Source organism: Zalophus californianus, chromosome X (assembly GCF_009762305.2).
Source record: "Zalophus californianus isolate mZalCal1 chromosome X, mZalCal1.pri.v2, whole genome shotgun sequence".
In the NCBI taxonomy this organism is placed as follows: domain Eukaryota; kingdom Metazoa; phylum Chordata; class Mammalia; order Carnivora; family Otariidae; genus Zalophus; species Zalophus californianus.
This window is the reverse complement of record NC_045612.1, coordinates 120,186,030-120,200,374: the sequence shown is the minus strand read 5'-3', so window position 1 is coordinate 120,200,374 and position 14,345 is coordinate 120,186,030. Positions and strand designations below refer to the sequence as shown.

The following is a 14,345-nucleotide window of genomic DNA, read 5'->3' as shown; positions in this document are numbered from 1 at the left end:
CTCCTCTGCCCTTTAGAACTTGAGTGGCACTTCTCGTTTTTCCCATGACGTGGGTTCCTACCAGCCCTGGACTCCATGTTCACTTGGGGTTCTAGAAACATGGCCGAGGAAAACTTACCCGATTTGGTCCTCTAGAGAGCCTGGATTTTAAAGAAAAAAGTTCTTTGTCTGTATTCTGGCATAGGACCGCCTCGTGTGTATGAGTTTATACTTGTATTTATCGTATCATTGCATTTGATACGACTTTTTCAAACGAAAGGTCTCAGAGCTTAGCAAGGATCTGTGCGGCATTTCACCAGGAGTTGGGCGATCAGCATTTGAAACGATACTGGGTTTGTTTTCATATTTTAAGAGTGGATGAGCTCATAATATCTGAAACCTACTCCTTTCTATTCATCGACCTCAAGAGATGAAAATAACACATCGCTTTTTGAGTGCTGACTATGCGCCAGACATTTTGCTAAATGCTTCACTTCTGTTCGTTCATCTCCGGCGATTGTGGCTGTTAGTATCACCATTTTTCAGATCAAGAAGCTGAGGCACCAGAGTCAGGCAGTAGTTTGTACAGGTCACACTGCTAGGAAGTGGGGGTGGGGGGTGCAGGATTCGGCTTTAGAGAGTCTGGCTGCAAAATCTCCCTGCAAACTTTACCCGATCGGTCTCAGGCTTGCCCTGTACCCGGGCAGATACGTTCGCGTTTCATGTGTAAACCATGAAGGGTTAGCTCCTCGAAGAAAAAATGGCTCCTGTGACTTGCGTACATCAGGACATGATAGTTGCTTTAGACAATGTGCTAATACATCCTTCCTCACTTAAATGTCCTCTGTGTGCAGGAAGGAGGTGTCAGAGTAGGAGTCCCAGCCCTGTCGGGGTGGCCTCCAAATATGTTAAAAACCGGATGATTTCTTGCCATCGCTGCCACTCTCACTCTGGTCCAAGCCCCCGTGTATTTTGTCAGGATGGATGCCATGGGCCGTGAAAAGCTCTCCCTGCCCACCCGAGCCTCCTCCTGTCTGTTCTCAGTCAGGGCAGCTCGCAATCCCATCACTTCTCCACTCAGAACCTTCCAAAGGCTGCCGGTGTCACCCAGAACAAAACACAAAGCCCTTCCAAGAGCCTGTCACCACCCTCCGCCCCGCCCCCCGCCCTCCACCCCATCCCAGCCCCTCCCCCTCCCCCTCCCATCGGCCTCCCTGCTGTCCCTTAGGCACACTCTCCCCAGGCACAGCCCGTCTCAGGATCTTTGCACATGGCGGTCCCTCTCCCCAAAATGCTCCTCCTCCCCCAGATATTTATCCGACCCCCGATAGAACCCCGAAGTGTCCCCACCCAGGGGCTCTCTCCCCTTCCGGCATTGTTTTTCTCCTCAGTGCTTATAAAGACCTGATATGCGATACATTTTACTAATTTCTTAGTTCGTTTTCCGTCTCTGAATACCAGAGTGAACATTTTATTATTTTTATTCGGCTTTGGTTCCTATTGTATCCCCGGAAGCAAGAAGCCTGTGGGCGTTCCATAAGTATTTGTTGACTGAATGAATGCGTTGTGGAGTTGTTTCAGAGAATTAAATGAACTAACATATGGAAATAATTTCAAAAATTGCTTAGCATGAAATTAGTGTTTAATAATTGTCAGTTATTCATAAAATAATAATATTATAGCTATTGAATGAATGATGAATTAAAAATTGGAGGCTATTACTTTATCATGCAGTGGAAAGAGGATAATCAAGTTATAAATGCTTTAAATATCCTAACTTGAATTTGCAGTGGAGGCTGGAGGAAGTGGTCCAGGACGTCATTTGTGTTCTCTTTTCCTATTACCTAGAGGGAGAGCTAGACCTCACACTTCCCTGAGCAGGGAATGGTCCCTAGTCCTTGCTGCACTTTGGAATCACCTAGGGATCCTTTCAAAGTCAACGCTGCCTCACACCCCCAGATGTTCTGATGTGATTGGTCTGGAGGGAAACCTGGGCATTAGGACTTTTGAATCCTCCCCTGGTGATTCTGATGCGCAGCCAAGGTTGGGAACCAGTGCTGGAAGCTTTCTAGACTGGCAGTGGCACAGGGAAGAGCCTTCCCCAGTCCCGTCCTACACTCAGAATGGAAAGTTCGGCCAACCGGGGTTCAGTTCTCTGTTCTGCAACACAGGTGACCGTGAGCCAGTCACTTCACTTCTACAGCCTGCCTCATTTAGAATATGTCTTCTGTGGATTGTGGTGCAAACTAATAGCTCGGGGCCAGCCCCTAAAACTGCGGGCATCCCCTTCCCTTTTTTTCCGTTGTTCTGTCTGGGCGTAACGGGAGAGCCCCATTGCCAAAGGTAGCTCAAGAACAGCATGCTCTGAGGGGCGCCTGGGTGGCTCAGTCGGTTAAGCGTCTGCCTTCGGCTCAGGTCATGATGCCGAGGTCCTGGGATCGAGTCCCTCATGGGGCTCCTTGCTCCGCGGGGAGTCTGCTTCTCCCTCTGCCCGCCACTCCCACCTCCCTTCATCCCGAGCATGTTGCCCACCCTGGTAGCCACGTCTAACCTCTGGGTCCAGACAAACATCTGCAACTTCACAGAAGACCGCCCTTCCCTTTTGACCCTGAAACATGAAACACGGCTGCTCTGAGCCTGCACACGTCTAGAATGGTTGTGGGGCGTTGGGGATGGGACACCACTAGGGCCAGCTTCTTGGGTGTGTGACCCAGGCAGTCACTCAGGGAGGGCCCTGAGCTGGATTTCACATTCTGCTCTCTTGAAGTTATGAATTATGTTTCGGTGAGGGGTCTCGCATTTTGATTTTTCACTGTCGGTGCAAATTAGGTAGCTGGTCAAGCTAGGAGACCTGGTGTGAGTTGCACCTGGCTTACCTCTGAGAAGCGTGTGACCTTGACCCAGTTATTCTTCCACTTTTGGCATTTGCAATGAGGCGGTCGTGGGGTCAAACTGCCGTTCCTGTGGGGTGTTCTGAAGATGAAATCGGGTAACAGATGAGTGTCAGCGTGCAGCGCATAACACGTTAGCTCTCAACTAATGCTTCTCTTTTTCTGAGCATTCCAGAATGCTAGCCGCTAAATCGAAGACGCTTCCTTTCTGATTAAAGGGGATTTTAAACTTTGATTTCCTTAGTCGGTGGTACAAGCCTAGAGGACAGATTCTGGAGGGTTTCCATTCATTCTTCTCAACTCTTATTAAGTACACAAAAGGACCACAGAATTCGTCCTTCCCGGTCTGCTTTTTTTTGTCCATTTGAACAATATGTTGTCCACATGGCATATAGAATAGCGTCTTTCGAGGTATTTCAAAATGATCTTCTTTTCATTATTGAACATTAGAGAGCAAAAACGTTGAATGAAGTCCACGTCATTGAAATAACAGTGCCTTACATTCCTTAAAGGAGGTTTCTGGCATTCAAACTAATAACTCTCCCCTCACACAAGGCGACCCTGGCTACTGTATGTGAGCGAAGCCTTCATTAAGAGTCCGGGGAGTTGGGTTTTGACCCGACACTCTGGCATACGAGGCATGGACCCCGAGGGCCAATAAGCCACTATTGACTTCACCTTCCTTCCTGGGATAATGAACATAAGAACACCAGCCTGGCTCCATCATTCCCTGCTTGTTTTGTGCATCATATGAGATATTTGCGGATGCATTTTGAAAATTTTTGAACGCCGTATATATTTCAAGTTTAGATTATTTTTTTTTTAAAGATTTTATTTAGGGGCTCCTGGGTGGCTCAGTTGCTTAAGCGACTGCCTTCGGCTCAGATCATGATCCCGGAGTCCCGGGATCGAGCCCCGCATCGGGGCTCCCGATGCTCTGCTTCTCCCTCTCCCACTCCCCCTGCTTGTGCTCTCTCTCTCTCTCTCTCTCTCATTCTCTCTCTCAAATAAATAAATAAAATCTTTAAAAAAAATAAAGGTTTTATTTATCCATATCACAGAGAGCATAAGTGGTGGGGAGGGGTAGAGGCAGAGGGAGAAGCAGGCTCCCCGCTGAGCAGGGAGCCCGATGCGGGGCTCGATCCCAGGACCCCGGGATCATGACCCGAGCCGAAGGCAGACGCTTAACCCACTGAGCCACCCAGGCGCCCCTTGAGTTTAGATTATTGATGAAATTTCTGAAGTTAGGTGTGAACAAAGAGATTCATTTAAATCAGTTGAAAATCTCTCCAAAATATAAACGCCAGGAGTTCGTTTCTCATCTTTTTTGGAAAGGGGGAATGTGTTTGACACCAGGATAACCCATCACCACCAATATGATTCCCATCACTTCAATTTCTCGGGAGCCAGAAGCCATAGATGCTACTTGCTGAATATCAGTAATCTTCTGAGGCTCTTTCTCGGCATATCGGTTGTAAATTGATAGTGCTCAACCAAGAATTCTCTCTTTCTCTACTTATTCATTCACTTACTGATTGCAAATCCGCTCTGCGACAGGTACTGTTCTAGGCAGCTGGGATGAATCAGCGAATGAAACGAAGTCCCTTGCCCTCATGGAGCTTACATTCTGGTGTGGCGAGCAAAACAATAATAAGAAGTGTATTCTATAGGTCGTTATCAAGTGATTAGCACTACAAGTAACAAAGCAGAGGAGGGTAAAGGGGATGTGGGTGTGGGGGAGCAGGCTTGCAGTGTGTGTGGCCAGAGGGTCACACCTGAGCAGAGAAACTGGAGAGCAGGGAGGGGGAGCCACACACATAGCTGCAGGATCAGCATGCCAGCTTTGGGGAACAGCCAGTGCAAAGGCCTAAAGCAGAAGTGGGTCTGGTGTTTTCAAGGAATTCAGGAGGGCACGCAAGTAGCATGCCTGCGTGCCTTCCCACATCTTCCCCACGTTCTCCCAAGCAGGGAATCGAAAGTTTGGGAACAAGAGGGAGAATGTGATTGCCAAGCCATTGCCAAATGCTTACACTAACGCCTCTTTTCCTTTGTGTGTGCTTTTCCCACAGTCACATGACACAGGGCATCCCATTTGACGACCCTCGGTTGGAGAGCTGCCAAATCCTCCCTCCAGCCCCTCGGAGGGTGGAGATGAGGAGGGACCCTGTGCTAGGGTTTGGTTTCGTGGCCGGGAGTGAAAAGCCAGTAGTCGTTCGCTCCGTAACACCAGGTAAGCACCCGGCCCCCTCCTGGTCTCCTGGGGTCACCCGCCACACCCTGCCCCAGCGACTGTCGCTCAGTCCCAGAAGTTTCACACGGCTCCGCGTCGGGCCGTGGAGACTCGCTGAGTTTTTCCAACATCTGGACAGAGTCAGACCACCAGAGGGACACAAAGGGCTCTGCAAACTGGGTTTCAGCTGCCGAATGCATCATATCATTTGACTGAGGAAAACACTGATCTTTCATTTGTAACCATGGAAATGACCTACTTCTTAAAGTATGAATGTACATCAAAAGAGGCAGGCACTGCACTGTATTTCAGTAAGTTCACGATAAAACCCCTTAGTGAACAACAGCAGAAAGGGGCACTGAAGTCACAGAAGGATTTTAGTCGTCTGAGCGCTTGGATTGTTTTTTTTGAAGATGCACTCTTCTCTCCCCACTGGCCACAGAAGATAGTTGTCTACCCCGCTGCCGTTGAGCTGGACCAGGTCACTGACTTTGGCCAACGGCGTATTAGCAGAGAGGACACTCAGAGCCTTGACAAGTCCTTGTACAGTTGACCCTCTTTATTGGGTCTAAGTGACAAGAGAGTTTCCCTCAAGTGGCTGTTACCTTTCCAGCCTGAGCCCCCAGATGGACACAGGGTGCTACCAGCCTGCCATCTATAGAGATATATACAGCCTGCCCTGCCGTGGGAAGAGCCTAGCCTGGGTCAGCCGGTCTGTGCTCATCCGAAAGGCCCACAGGCCTGAGAAGAAGTGACCGTCAGACAGCCTACTGAATTGGAGGGTAGTTCGTCATACCGTAATGGCTGACTGATCGACGATGGGGCAAATCCCTTAAATTCCACAGTATGAGCAGATCATTAATGTCCTCTGCCTCAGTCTTTCTCATTAGACTATACAGATGTTCGACCGTCAACACGGTTGAACATAATGCTCTAGGGTGCAATTGCCTGAAGTGCGCTGCCCTGGCCTTTCCAGAAACAAGGCTCTTTTAATGATTTCTTCCTTCATGATATGCACTTACGAGCTTATTTTAATGGACTTGTTTTGGATTTATTTTCACACAAAAGGAAATTGCCTTCCATACTGTTCCTCCTCAGGATTTGGCAAGTCAGGAGCAGGGCTGAGGAGAACAGTCCTGTGGGAAGGAGCACAGCCTCTGGCAGCAGACTGCCCAGGTTTGATGGCTTTGGAGCTCACCTCTGCCCCGCCTCTTAGGCTGTGCTAATACCCTGGTCATCCCAGACAAAGAGAAGGCACCAGAGTGACGTAGTCTCTGCCCCCAGGTTTGGCAGGGAAGGAGCTGAAATGAAGCTGGTACGCTGATGTGAACTGTATTAAAGTTTAAAAACTCAAAAAAATAAATAAGTAAAAAAAGAGCACCAGCTTTACCTGCTTCTCATTCCAGAGATATTTATTGTTACTATTACTAAACTCTAAAATAGCTGGGCTGCTGAGTCTGCCAGTTAAGGAGAATAAAAGGCATCTAGTGAGTAGTAAAGATTTCAAAAGGTGATTGCATTTTTCATTATTTTGACATCATGTGGCCCGGGGTAAGCCCTGTGAACACAGTCAACCACCTTACAGACCCGTACAGGGAAGAATCGGCTTCCTTTTCTCTCCTACCTCTGACTCACCACACAACTTCTTCCTGTTTGCCCAAGCTTTTTATTTTATTAGCCATAGGTCCGACCTCAGTTCTCTGTGTGGGATTGTTGAGCTTGACGCTACTGAAAATTGTATTCCTAAAATGAAAGAGATTTGTCGCCTGCTATGATAACAAAATAATACATATGCATTGTAAAAAAAACACACAACATAGATCGTATAGAGAAAGCTAAAAAAAAAACCCAGAATCGCCTGAGCTGCGACCACCCGGAGCGAACCATTATTAATGTGTACATGGAAGAGACAGGTCCGTGCATGCGGGTGCATATGTTATGTGTCATATGTATGAGCCATATAATGTATGATAGGTGTGTGTGCACACATCTTTTCCTGAGTGGGGTGACCTTGAGCATGCTGCTTTCTGATAGAGGGACGCTATAACATCTCTGGTTCTGAGATGCTCTTAAAGAGGAGGCCTTCCCAGAGCTGACGGGAGATCTGAGTGTTGTTGTCCATTTTCTTGTATTGCCTCATCGTTCCTCCAGCCTCTTGGCTTCTTTGCCCTGGACTCTCCTTAGTCAGACAGTAACAGCTAATCTTCGACGATTTTGAGAACAGGGGACAAAAGTTAAACAGGTCAAAGAGTACCGTTTCCAGTCATTTTTAGGTGTGGAAATACTGGTCCAATAAACCGTGTCGTTCATAAAAATGACTCTCCTGAGGTCTCAGATGATTTCTGTGGCCTGACCAGATTTTCTATACTAGACACCCCAGCCTTCAGAGTACGGGGCACGAGACGATTCTCTGAAGAGTGCCTCGGCTTCGTATTTTGGAAAGAATGTCTTGCTTCCCTCTGAAATTCTTGGTTTAAGTTGCTTGATTAAACAAGAATATTTCCATTTGGTCAAAAAGCACGGGTCAGGTGTAAAAGTATGGCCTATTAATCTGCAAGTGGTTTTCCCAGGAAAGTAGTTAACATCCATCAGCCAATTTGTGCGAACGTTTTTCAGTATTTGATCAGCATCTGATTTCTAACCATTTGTTGGACTGAATTTGAGTGAATGTTTGCAAATAATCCAATGGATATGTAAACTCTCTCAAGTGATTTTCAGAATTTCTTATGTGTGCAAACACTGAATCTCGGTTCCCACATCTTGAAATGGATATTTTTTCATCACTGATATGAGGAAATATTAAGGTTTTCCCTACTTTTTTACTACCCAGAAAGAAGATTCGTTTATGCTCCAGCTTCGGTGACACATATGCCAAGTGTCTGGGTGGGTGGGTGGGTGGGAAGCATCTGAATTACTTCGAGATCTCATCTCTGGCTGTGAAGTGTTCATTTCAATTACTAAATAAAGCAATTGCAATAATATTTGAGAGATCAGGTTTCAGCTGCACCTATGACCCAGTGACAGACCTGGAAATAAAATGAAAATTATAGTACCCTATCAGTATTCGGGAGGTAATTACATTAGACATGGAGATGGTTGAAATATTTACTTATAGGTTTAATTTAATACCAATGTATGCTTCATGCAGTTGTGGCTTTAAGTTTATGTGTCGGGAGACCTGGCAGTGACCAGTTTTTAAATTATAGGAGCAAGTTCAAAAGAGATGCCAGTCACCCTGAACTTGGCAGAGTCCACAGACCTACACTGCGACCCGGTTCTACCCTTTAATCCAGTTCTTGGACCTGTGTGAGCCTGGGGGAGGGGGGTCTCATTATATGAAAGGGGTTTTAAGGGCCAGTGGGATTCTAGGCAAGGCAGCTAGCCCCTTGCCTGGTACATAATGAATGCTCGGCAAATATTAGCTCCCTACCTCCTTGCAAAACCCAGTGGAAAAGACTATGGTGGATTGAGACAAACACAAGAGTCCTCTGTCATCCCGGGTGACCACGGGCACACGCACCCAGGCTCCGTCCCTGCCACGGTCCCAGCCACAGAAATGACCAAAGAGCCGCATCCCCCAGCTGATAGGACTGTCTGTTGCTTCCTGAACAATCCCAGCTTTTGCTCTCCTTCCTTGCCCCCACCTTTTAGACAAGAATGAGGAAGACGCCCCCACAGCTTGACCCCTCCCCCGGAAGCACATAACACAGGCCCCATCGTGTCAGTCCTTCCTCTGATGTGCTTGCTGCCTCACGGTTCCCCACAGTATGTGGCCTCCCTAGTTGTGCCAAGTAAATAAATGCAACTTTGTTCAAATCCAGGTGCGCCCAGGTGATGGCGGCTTTGGCTGCAGGCCGTCTACATAGCTGGTTGGCCATCCCTCTGGGGCAATACCCTTCTTTTGGGGGCTTCCATACTCAAAGTATATTCGGTTGACCAGCAGCACCCGGAGCCCCTGGGAGCTGGTGAGAAGTGCGGTACCTCACCCGTTGCTCCTCCAAATCTACTGAATCGGTCTGCAGGGTAACAAGGCCCCCAGGGTTGCGTGTGTCCATTAAAGTGTGAGCTCTCCTAGGCTGCTGTGTCTCAAGCCTGCCGGGGAAGTTCTAGAGAAATGCCGATGCCTGATTCCCACCTCCAAAGATTCTGATTTAATTGGCCGGGGTGTAGCCTGGGCCTCTGGAGTTTATCCAGAGCTCCCCAGTTCATTCTTTCTCTCTCTCTCTCTCTCTCTCTCTCTCTCTCTCTCTTTTTTAATAAGCTCTACTTCCAACATGGGGCTTGAACTCATGACCCCGAGATCAAGATTCCTGTGCTCTACCGACCAAACTGGCCAGGCACCCCTCCCCAGGTCTTTCTAATGTGCCAGCAGGATTGGGGTTTTGGCAGACAGCGCCAGGTGCTTACAGTGAATGGTGATGGGGCAAGGAGGACACGGATGGATTGGCCATGGTCTTCTCACCTGCGCTTCGCTCTCCTTTGTCTCCAGGTGGCCCCTCCGAAGGCAAGCTGATCCCGGGAGATCAGATCGTAATGATTAACGATGAGCCAGTCAGCGCTGCGCCAAGGGAGCGGGTCATCGACCTGGTCAGGTGCGTGACTCACTCCCCTGGGCCCTGTTCTGCTGCGAGGGCTGATACACAGGTCGGAGACCTCGTCCCATGGAGGAGGGGCTTCCTGTGAGCTAGTGTAGGGCAGTAACACGAGCCCACGCATTCCCCTCGAGGGTGCCGGCAACACCGACCTCTTAACATTAAAACGCATGCCCCCTAAGCACGAAACACCCAATCGCCCATTCTGTGTTAACAGCCAAGGTGCATAGGCTTCGGCTGGAACGCTCTTTGGCTCCTACTTCCATTGCTATATCCAAAGGTTGCATTTTTCTCCCCTTCCAGACTTACTGACACATTGATACTGCCTAATTGAGGAGATCAAAATGCAATACCTGAATTCTGTATAAGCGATGAGTAATTTTATATGATCCCATGGATATGCAAACATAGAGTTCACTGATTTTCCATACTTGACTGAGTGATTCATTACTGAATTGTGAAAGCATCAACCAAAGCAAAAGGATAATTAGGTCAAAGCTATGACGGTTTAAAAATGTGCTTTTGGTTTATTGGCTTAGCTTGATCGTAGATGTAAATAATTTGTTGTGTGATATTCTTAGTGGAGCACCAGAAAGATCTGTTTTATGTGATGTTAAAATATTATTCAAGAGATTCTTGAAGCTCACTGGAGTTCCTCTCCCACAGTGTACTTAGGGTAAAAAGGGGTCGTTAGAAGTTCGAAATGAAGCTATGTCTATTGTATGAGCAGATCCGCTTGTGCTCCGGGGGTGTTAAGGGATAATGAGTGTGTGACACTTGTCTTTTATAAACTGATTTTTTTTTTTCAAGCAAGACTGAAGCAGAAGCTAAAGCTATCGGAACATTTTAAACTGAGAAGGAGATCTTCTAACATTTATGCTCTTTCATTACAAAAAGTACATCTGCACTTTGGAAAGGCCTTAAGTGGAGCGTTTCAGGGGTTTTCCAGGGAAAGTTTCTTTCCCAAGCTTTGTTCAGCTTCTGCTTCACAAAGAAGCACTGGAGGGTCCTGCTTCCTTGGAAGGACTGGGAGAGGGGTAAGAAGTCAGAGAAATAGAAATAGAGGAGGCTCACTTTTAGGGTGAGCAGCATTTCCAGTTTGAGCCCAGCAAGGCCCACATCCTGGGAAACCTCTCAGTTCCGGAAGGCTTGGCCGCTTTTCAGTGTAGACCCAATAGCATGGAGCCTTTGCAGCTGGCCGACCAAGTCCCCATGGGGCGTCCACATCGCCCAAGGGTTCTCCCTCGTGAGCGGGCACTGAGGTTCGTGTCAGACTCACCCTGCATCAGGAGTGAGACCTGGTGACGCCTCCCATTTTCCTGGGGGCCAGGAATGCAAAAATCACGGGTAACTCTGTATTGTCAGGCCCCAGGGAGGGAGCTGCAGTGTTACCATTTCGAGCCACTTCTCTGTTGAGATGCTTGTGGTTGTCAGCAGGGACGGACGTCATCCAGGCAGGCTCTAAGCCTTATGTAGGCCTGCGTCCTGAAGTGCCTTGTTCCGGCCTGATGGCGGGCCACGGGCTTCTTTTTTTCTCCCCTGGGCACACCCCCTCTGCAATCAGTTCTGTCGGTCTGTGTCCCCGGAGGATGGTAGAAGAACGAAGATACCTGTGTTTGGGTGTGCTGGGTCTGACTTGCTTGCTGCAGGACAGAGACATAGCACACACTGTCTGAAAGTGCCACCATTTCCCAGCAACCCTACAGGGGCATCTTCAGAGAGCTTTTCCAGAAAATCTTTTCCTTCTGCATTAATGCATTTGGAAGAAAATGACCTCACCTTGAACACAGTCTCTGGAGATCGTTCTATGTAACGGGGCACAGCAAAGATGAGTTGACTAAATGAGCAACAGCTCGCAGTCCACATCCAGCCTTCCACCTGCTTCTGCACAGCCCATGAGCTAAGAATGGTCTGTGCCATTTTTAAATGGCTGGGGAAAAAAATAAAAGAGGAATATTTTGTGACACGTGCAATCCATGTGAAATTCAGGGTCCAGAGTCCATAAATAACGTGCCAACAGTCACACGCAGCCATTTCTGTGTCGTCTCAGAGTGTTTTCTCCTTCCAGTAGCAGAGCTGACTACTTGTGACCGACACCCATCTGGCCCTTGAGAGGAGAAGTTTGTCAACCCCTCTTATAGGAGATACTGAAGTAACTAAGGGCATTTTCGTTGGTGATTGCTGCAACATGCCCACATTCTTGATCAAGAGGTTGTGGCGTTTGACGTGGAAAGCGGTGTGTGCTTTTTAAACATCATGAAATCCTTCGGGTGCCTAAAACTCCCATTCACCTGTGGAGGCCGGCCCCCCCGGGGTCAGAGGTCGCAGGGCAGTAGGAGAGAGCCGAGGTCTTCTTGCCAAACCACCTGCAGTTAGAGCCCCCTCTTGGCCAGCGGCGGCTGCTGCCCGACTGGCCCTGGCTGGCGACTCCCTTGGTATCATTGGTCCCTACAAGCCGGCTGTCCCATGAATTCTCTGGAGGCAGGAAAGGAGGGCATTCTGAGGAACCACCCCACTGCCCAGTGCCATGCGCAGGGGCCTGGCATCAGCAAGACCAGCTACCCTTCAGGATGTGTGCTTGACCCCATCCCAGAGGACAGGAGGTCACCTCTCCCCGGATCTCGGCCCTTCTGACAACGCCGAAGTTCCCTCTTTCAGCTCCTTACGTGGACTGCAGGAGGAGAGGGGGGGAGGAGGGGCTGGCTAACAGTAGCAGATCACATTGTGCCTCTTCCTGGAAAGTTCTGGGGGGGGTCCCACTTGTTTGCAGCTCACTTTAGAATGTGGCCTGAGTCTCTTCACTGCTGTCTCACTGATACGTGACAAGGACACAGTTTACATCCGGAATGTAGCTGGGTGTGGTGGAATTGGGTGACCTGGATCCTGAGTCCTGTGAGAAAAGAGACCCTGTCTGTGTTGTCCCCTTCCGTGTCCCCGTGACCTGCTCCAAAGCCGGGTGCATAGGAGGTGCTCGGTGACAATGTGTTGAGTGAGCGCGTGGACTCCGAGGAGTGCTCTGTGAAACCTCCCGATCTGCTTGGTTTCCCCCAGCCCCTTCTTCAGCTCAACGTTCTGCAAGTGTGAGTGTCAGCTAAGGGGTCCACCTCTCAGGAAACCCGTGTTGATCAGGCAGCCACTGTGTATGCGGGACACAGAGCAAAGGCACCAGACACAGGGAGGGCTGAGACAGTGCCCAGCCCTCAGGGAGCCAACGGTCCTCGCCACCATGGCTAGTGATGCCTCTTCAAGTTGGACCGCCTCGAGACAGACAAGACCCCACAGCGAACCCTTGGGGGAATTTTGTCAGATTCAAAGGGATGTTGCTAGTGAGAAAAACACGTTGCCCTGGATGCCACTGAGACGGTGAACATGCCCCCACAATCCTCAAGGTTGCTCCCTTTAATCTCCGTGCAATCCATTTATCTGTATAAAAGTAACAAGGTGCTTTCTTTTAACCAAAGAAAGCCTCATACAGTAACACGGTGCAGTTCGCGGAGATGAAATGCAGTCGGTCGTGGAGTTCCTACTGTGGCTGATAACCTTCCAACTCACTACACCGAAATTTGGAAATAATGCATTTCTCACTAATGAAGAAGTTCAAGTATTAGAAAATCTTCCCGTGCCTTCCCATCAGCTTAGTCATCTGTCTGCCATATGTGTACTAACCTAAAAATGTAGCTCGCGTAACATCGTCTCTGGGCTTCTGGGCCGATATGTGTTTTAATGTCTGTATCTTACACAAGATAAATTCCCTTTCTATTTAATAAAATACCCCATTTTCTTTGCCACTAAGGAATTTGGAACAACACTCATCATGTTAATAACCCTGTAAAATTCGCTCTTTAGTCTTTTTTCTCCCACCATGGCATTTGCTTGCCGATCTTTTTTTTTTTTTTTTTTCTTTCCAGATACATTTGTGTTTCCTTGTGGGTTATTTTTCTTATCATTTGGTTGCTCTATGATAGAAAATTATTTATTTTTCTAGAGAAAATGAAGGAGTTTCTTGGAGACCAATTTACTACTATAGTAACCACATTTGGGTTTTTTCATGTATCCTCGGGAAGAGCTATAATTGCTGCACTGAAATTAGATGAGATCTGTTCATTTCACAGTTTTCTAAGTTCTTCACTCTCTCATACTTTGTAGTGGCTGAGGAGCAAAATCTCTGCAGAATTTGTGCCCTTTGCAAATTACCATATCTTTCTTCTTTAGAAGTATCCACGGATAATTTCCCTTGGCTTTTCATAATTAGACAAATTAACTTGAAACAGTTTCCAAAATTTCATTTTTGAAAACTATGGAGTATAATTGCTCATAGACATCATGAATCATGCCCCATTCCCCAAGGGTAGCCAACCCACTTGAATTCGTTTGACTTCAACAAACAATTATTGAGCATTAACTAGGTAGCAGATGACGGGTAGGGTACTGGCCATGCATAAATACCAAAGACATGATTCTTGCACTTAGGGAGGAGACTTCCAGCTAATTGCACTGTATTTATGAGTGTTGCAAGGCTGCAGCGGAGGGTAGTGTTTGGGGGGAATGCTTGATGAGGATGGATGGGGATGTGCAGGAATGTAATGAAGTGGCAACGGGTAGCTGTGGACCCTGAGTGGAAGGGCAGGTTCATGGCTGGAGAGAGGTTTGTCA

General features: G+C 48.0%; 1 protein-coding gene across 4 annotated transcripts in view; it reads left to right on the top strand.

The window, feature by feature from the left end:
* Window positions 1–14,345, top strand: part of FRMPD4 (FERM and PDZ domain containing 4) — a 551,594-nt gene that overhangs the window by 454,146 nt on the left and 83,103 nt on the right. For all 4 annotated transcript variants that reach the window (XM_027609162.2, XM_027609161.1, XM_027609160.1 and 1 more), the window contains exons 3-4: window positions 4,940–5,100; window positions 9,590–9,692. In XM_027609162.2, coding sequence (XP_027464963.1) covers window positions 4,940–5,100; window positions 9,590–9,692 — 264 coding nt within the window. The remainder of the gene's footprint in view (window positions 1–4,939; window positions 5,101–9,589; window positions 9,693–14,345) is intronic.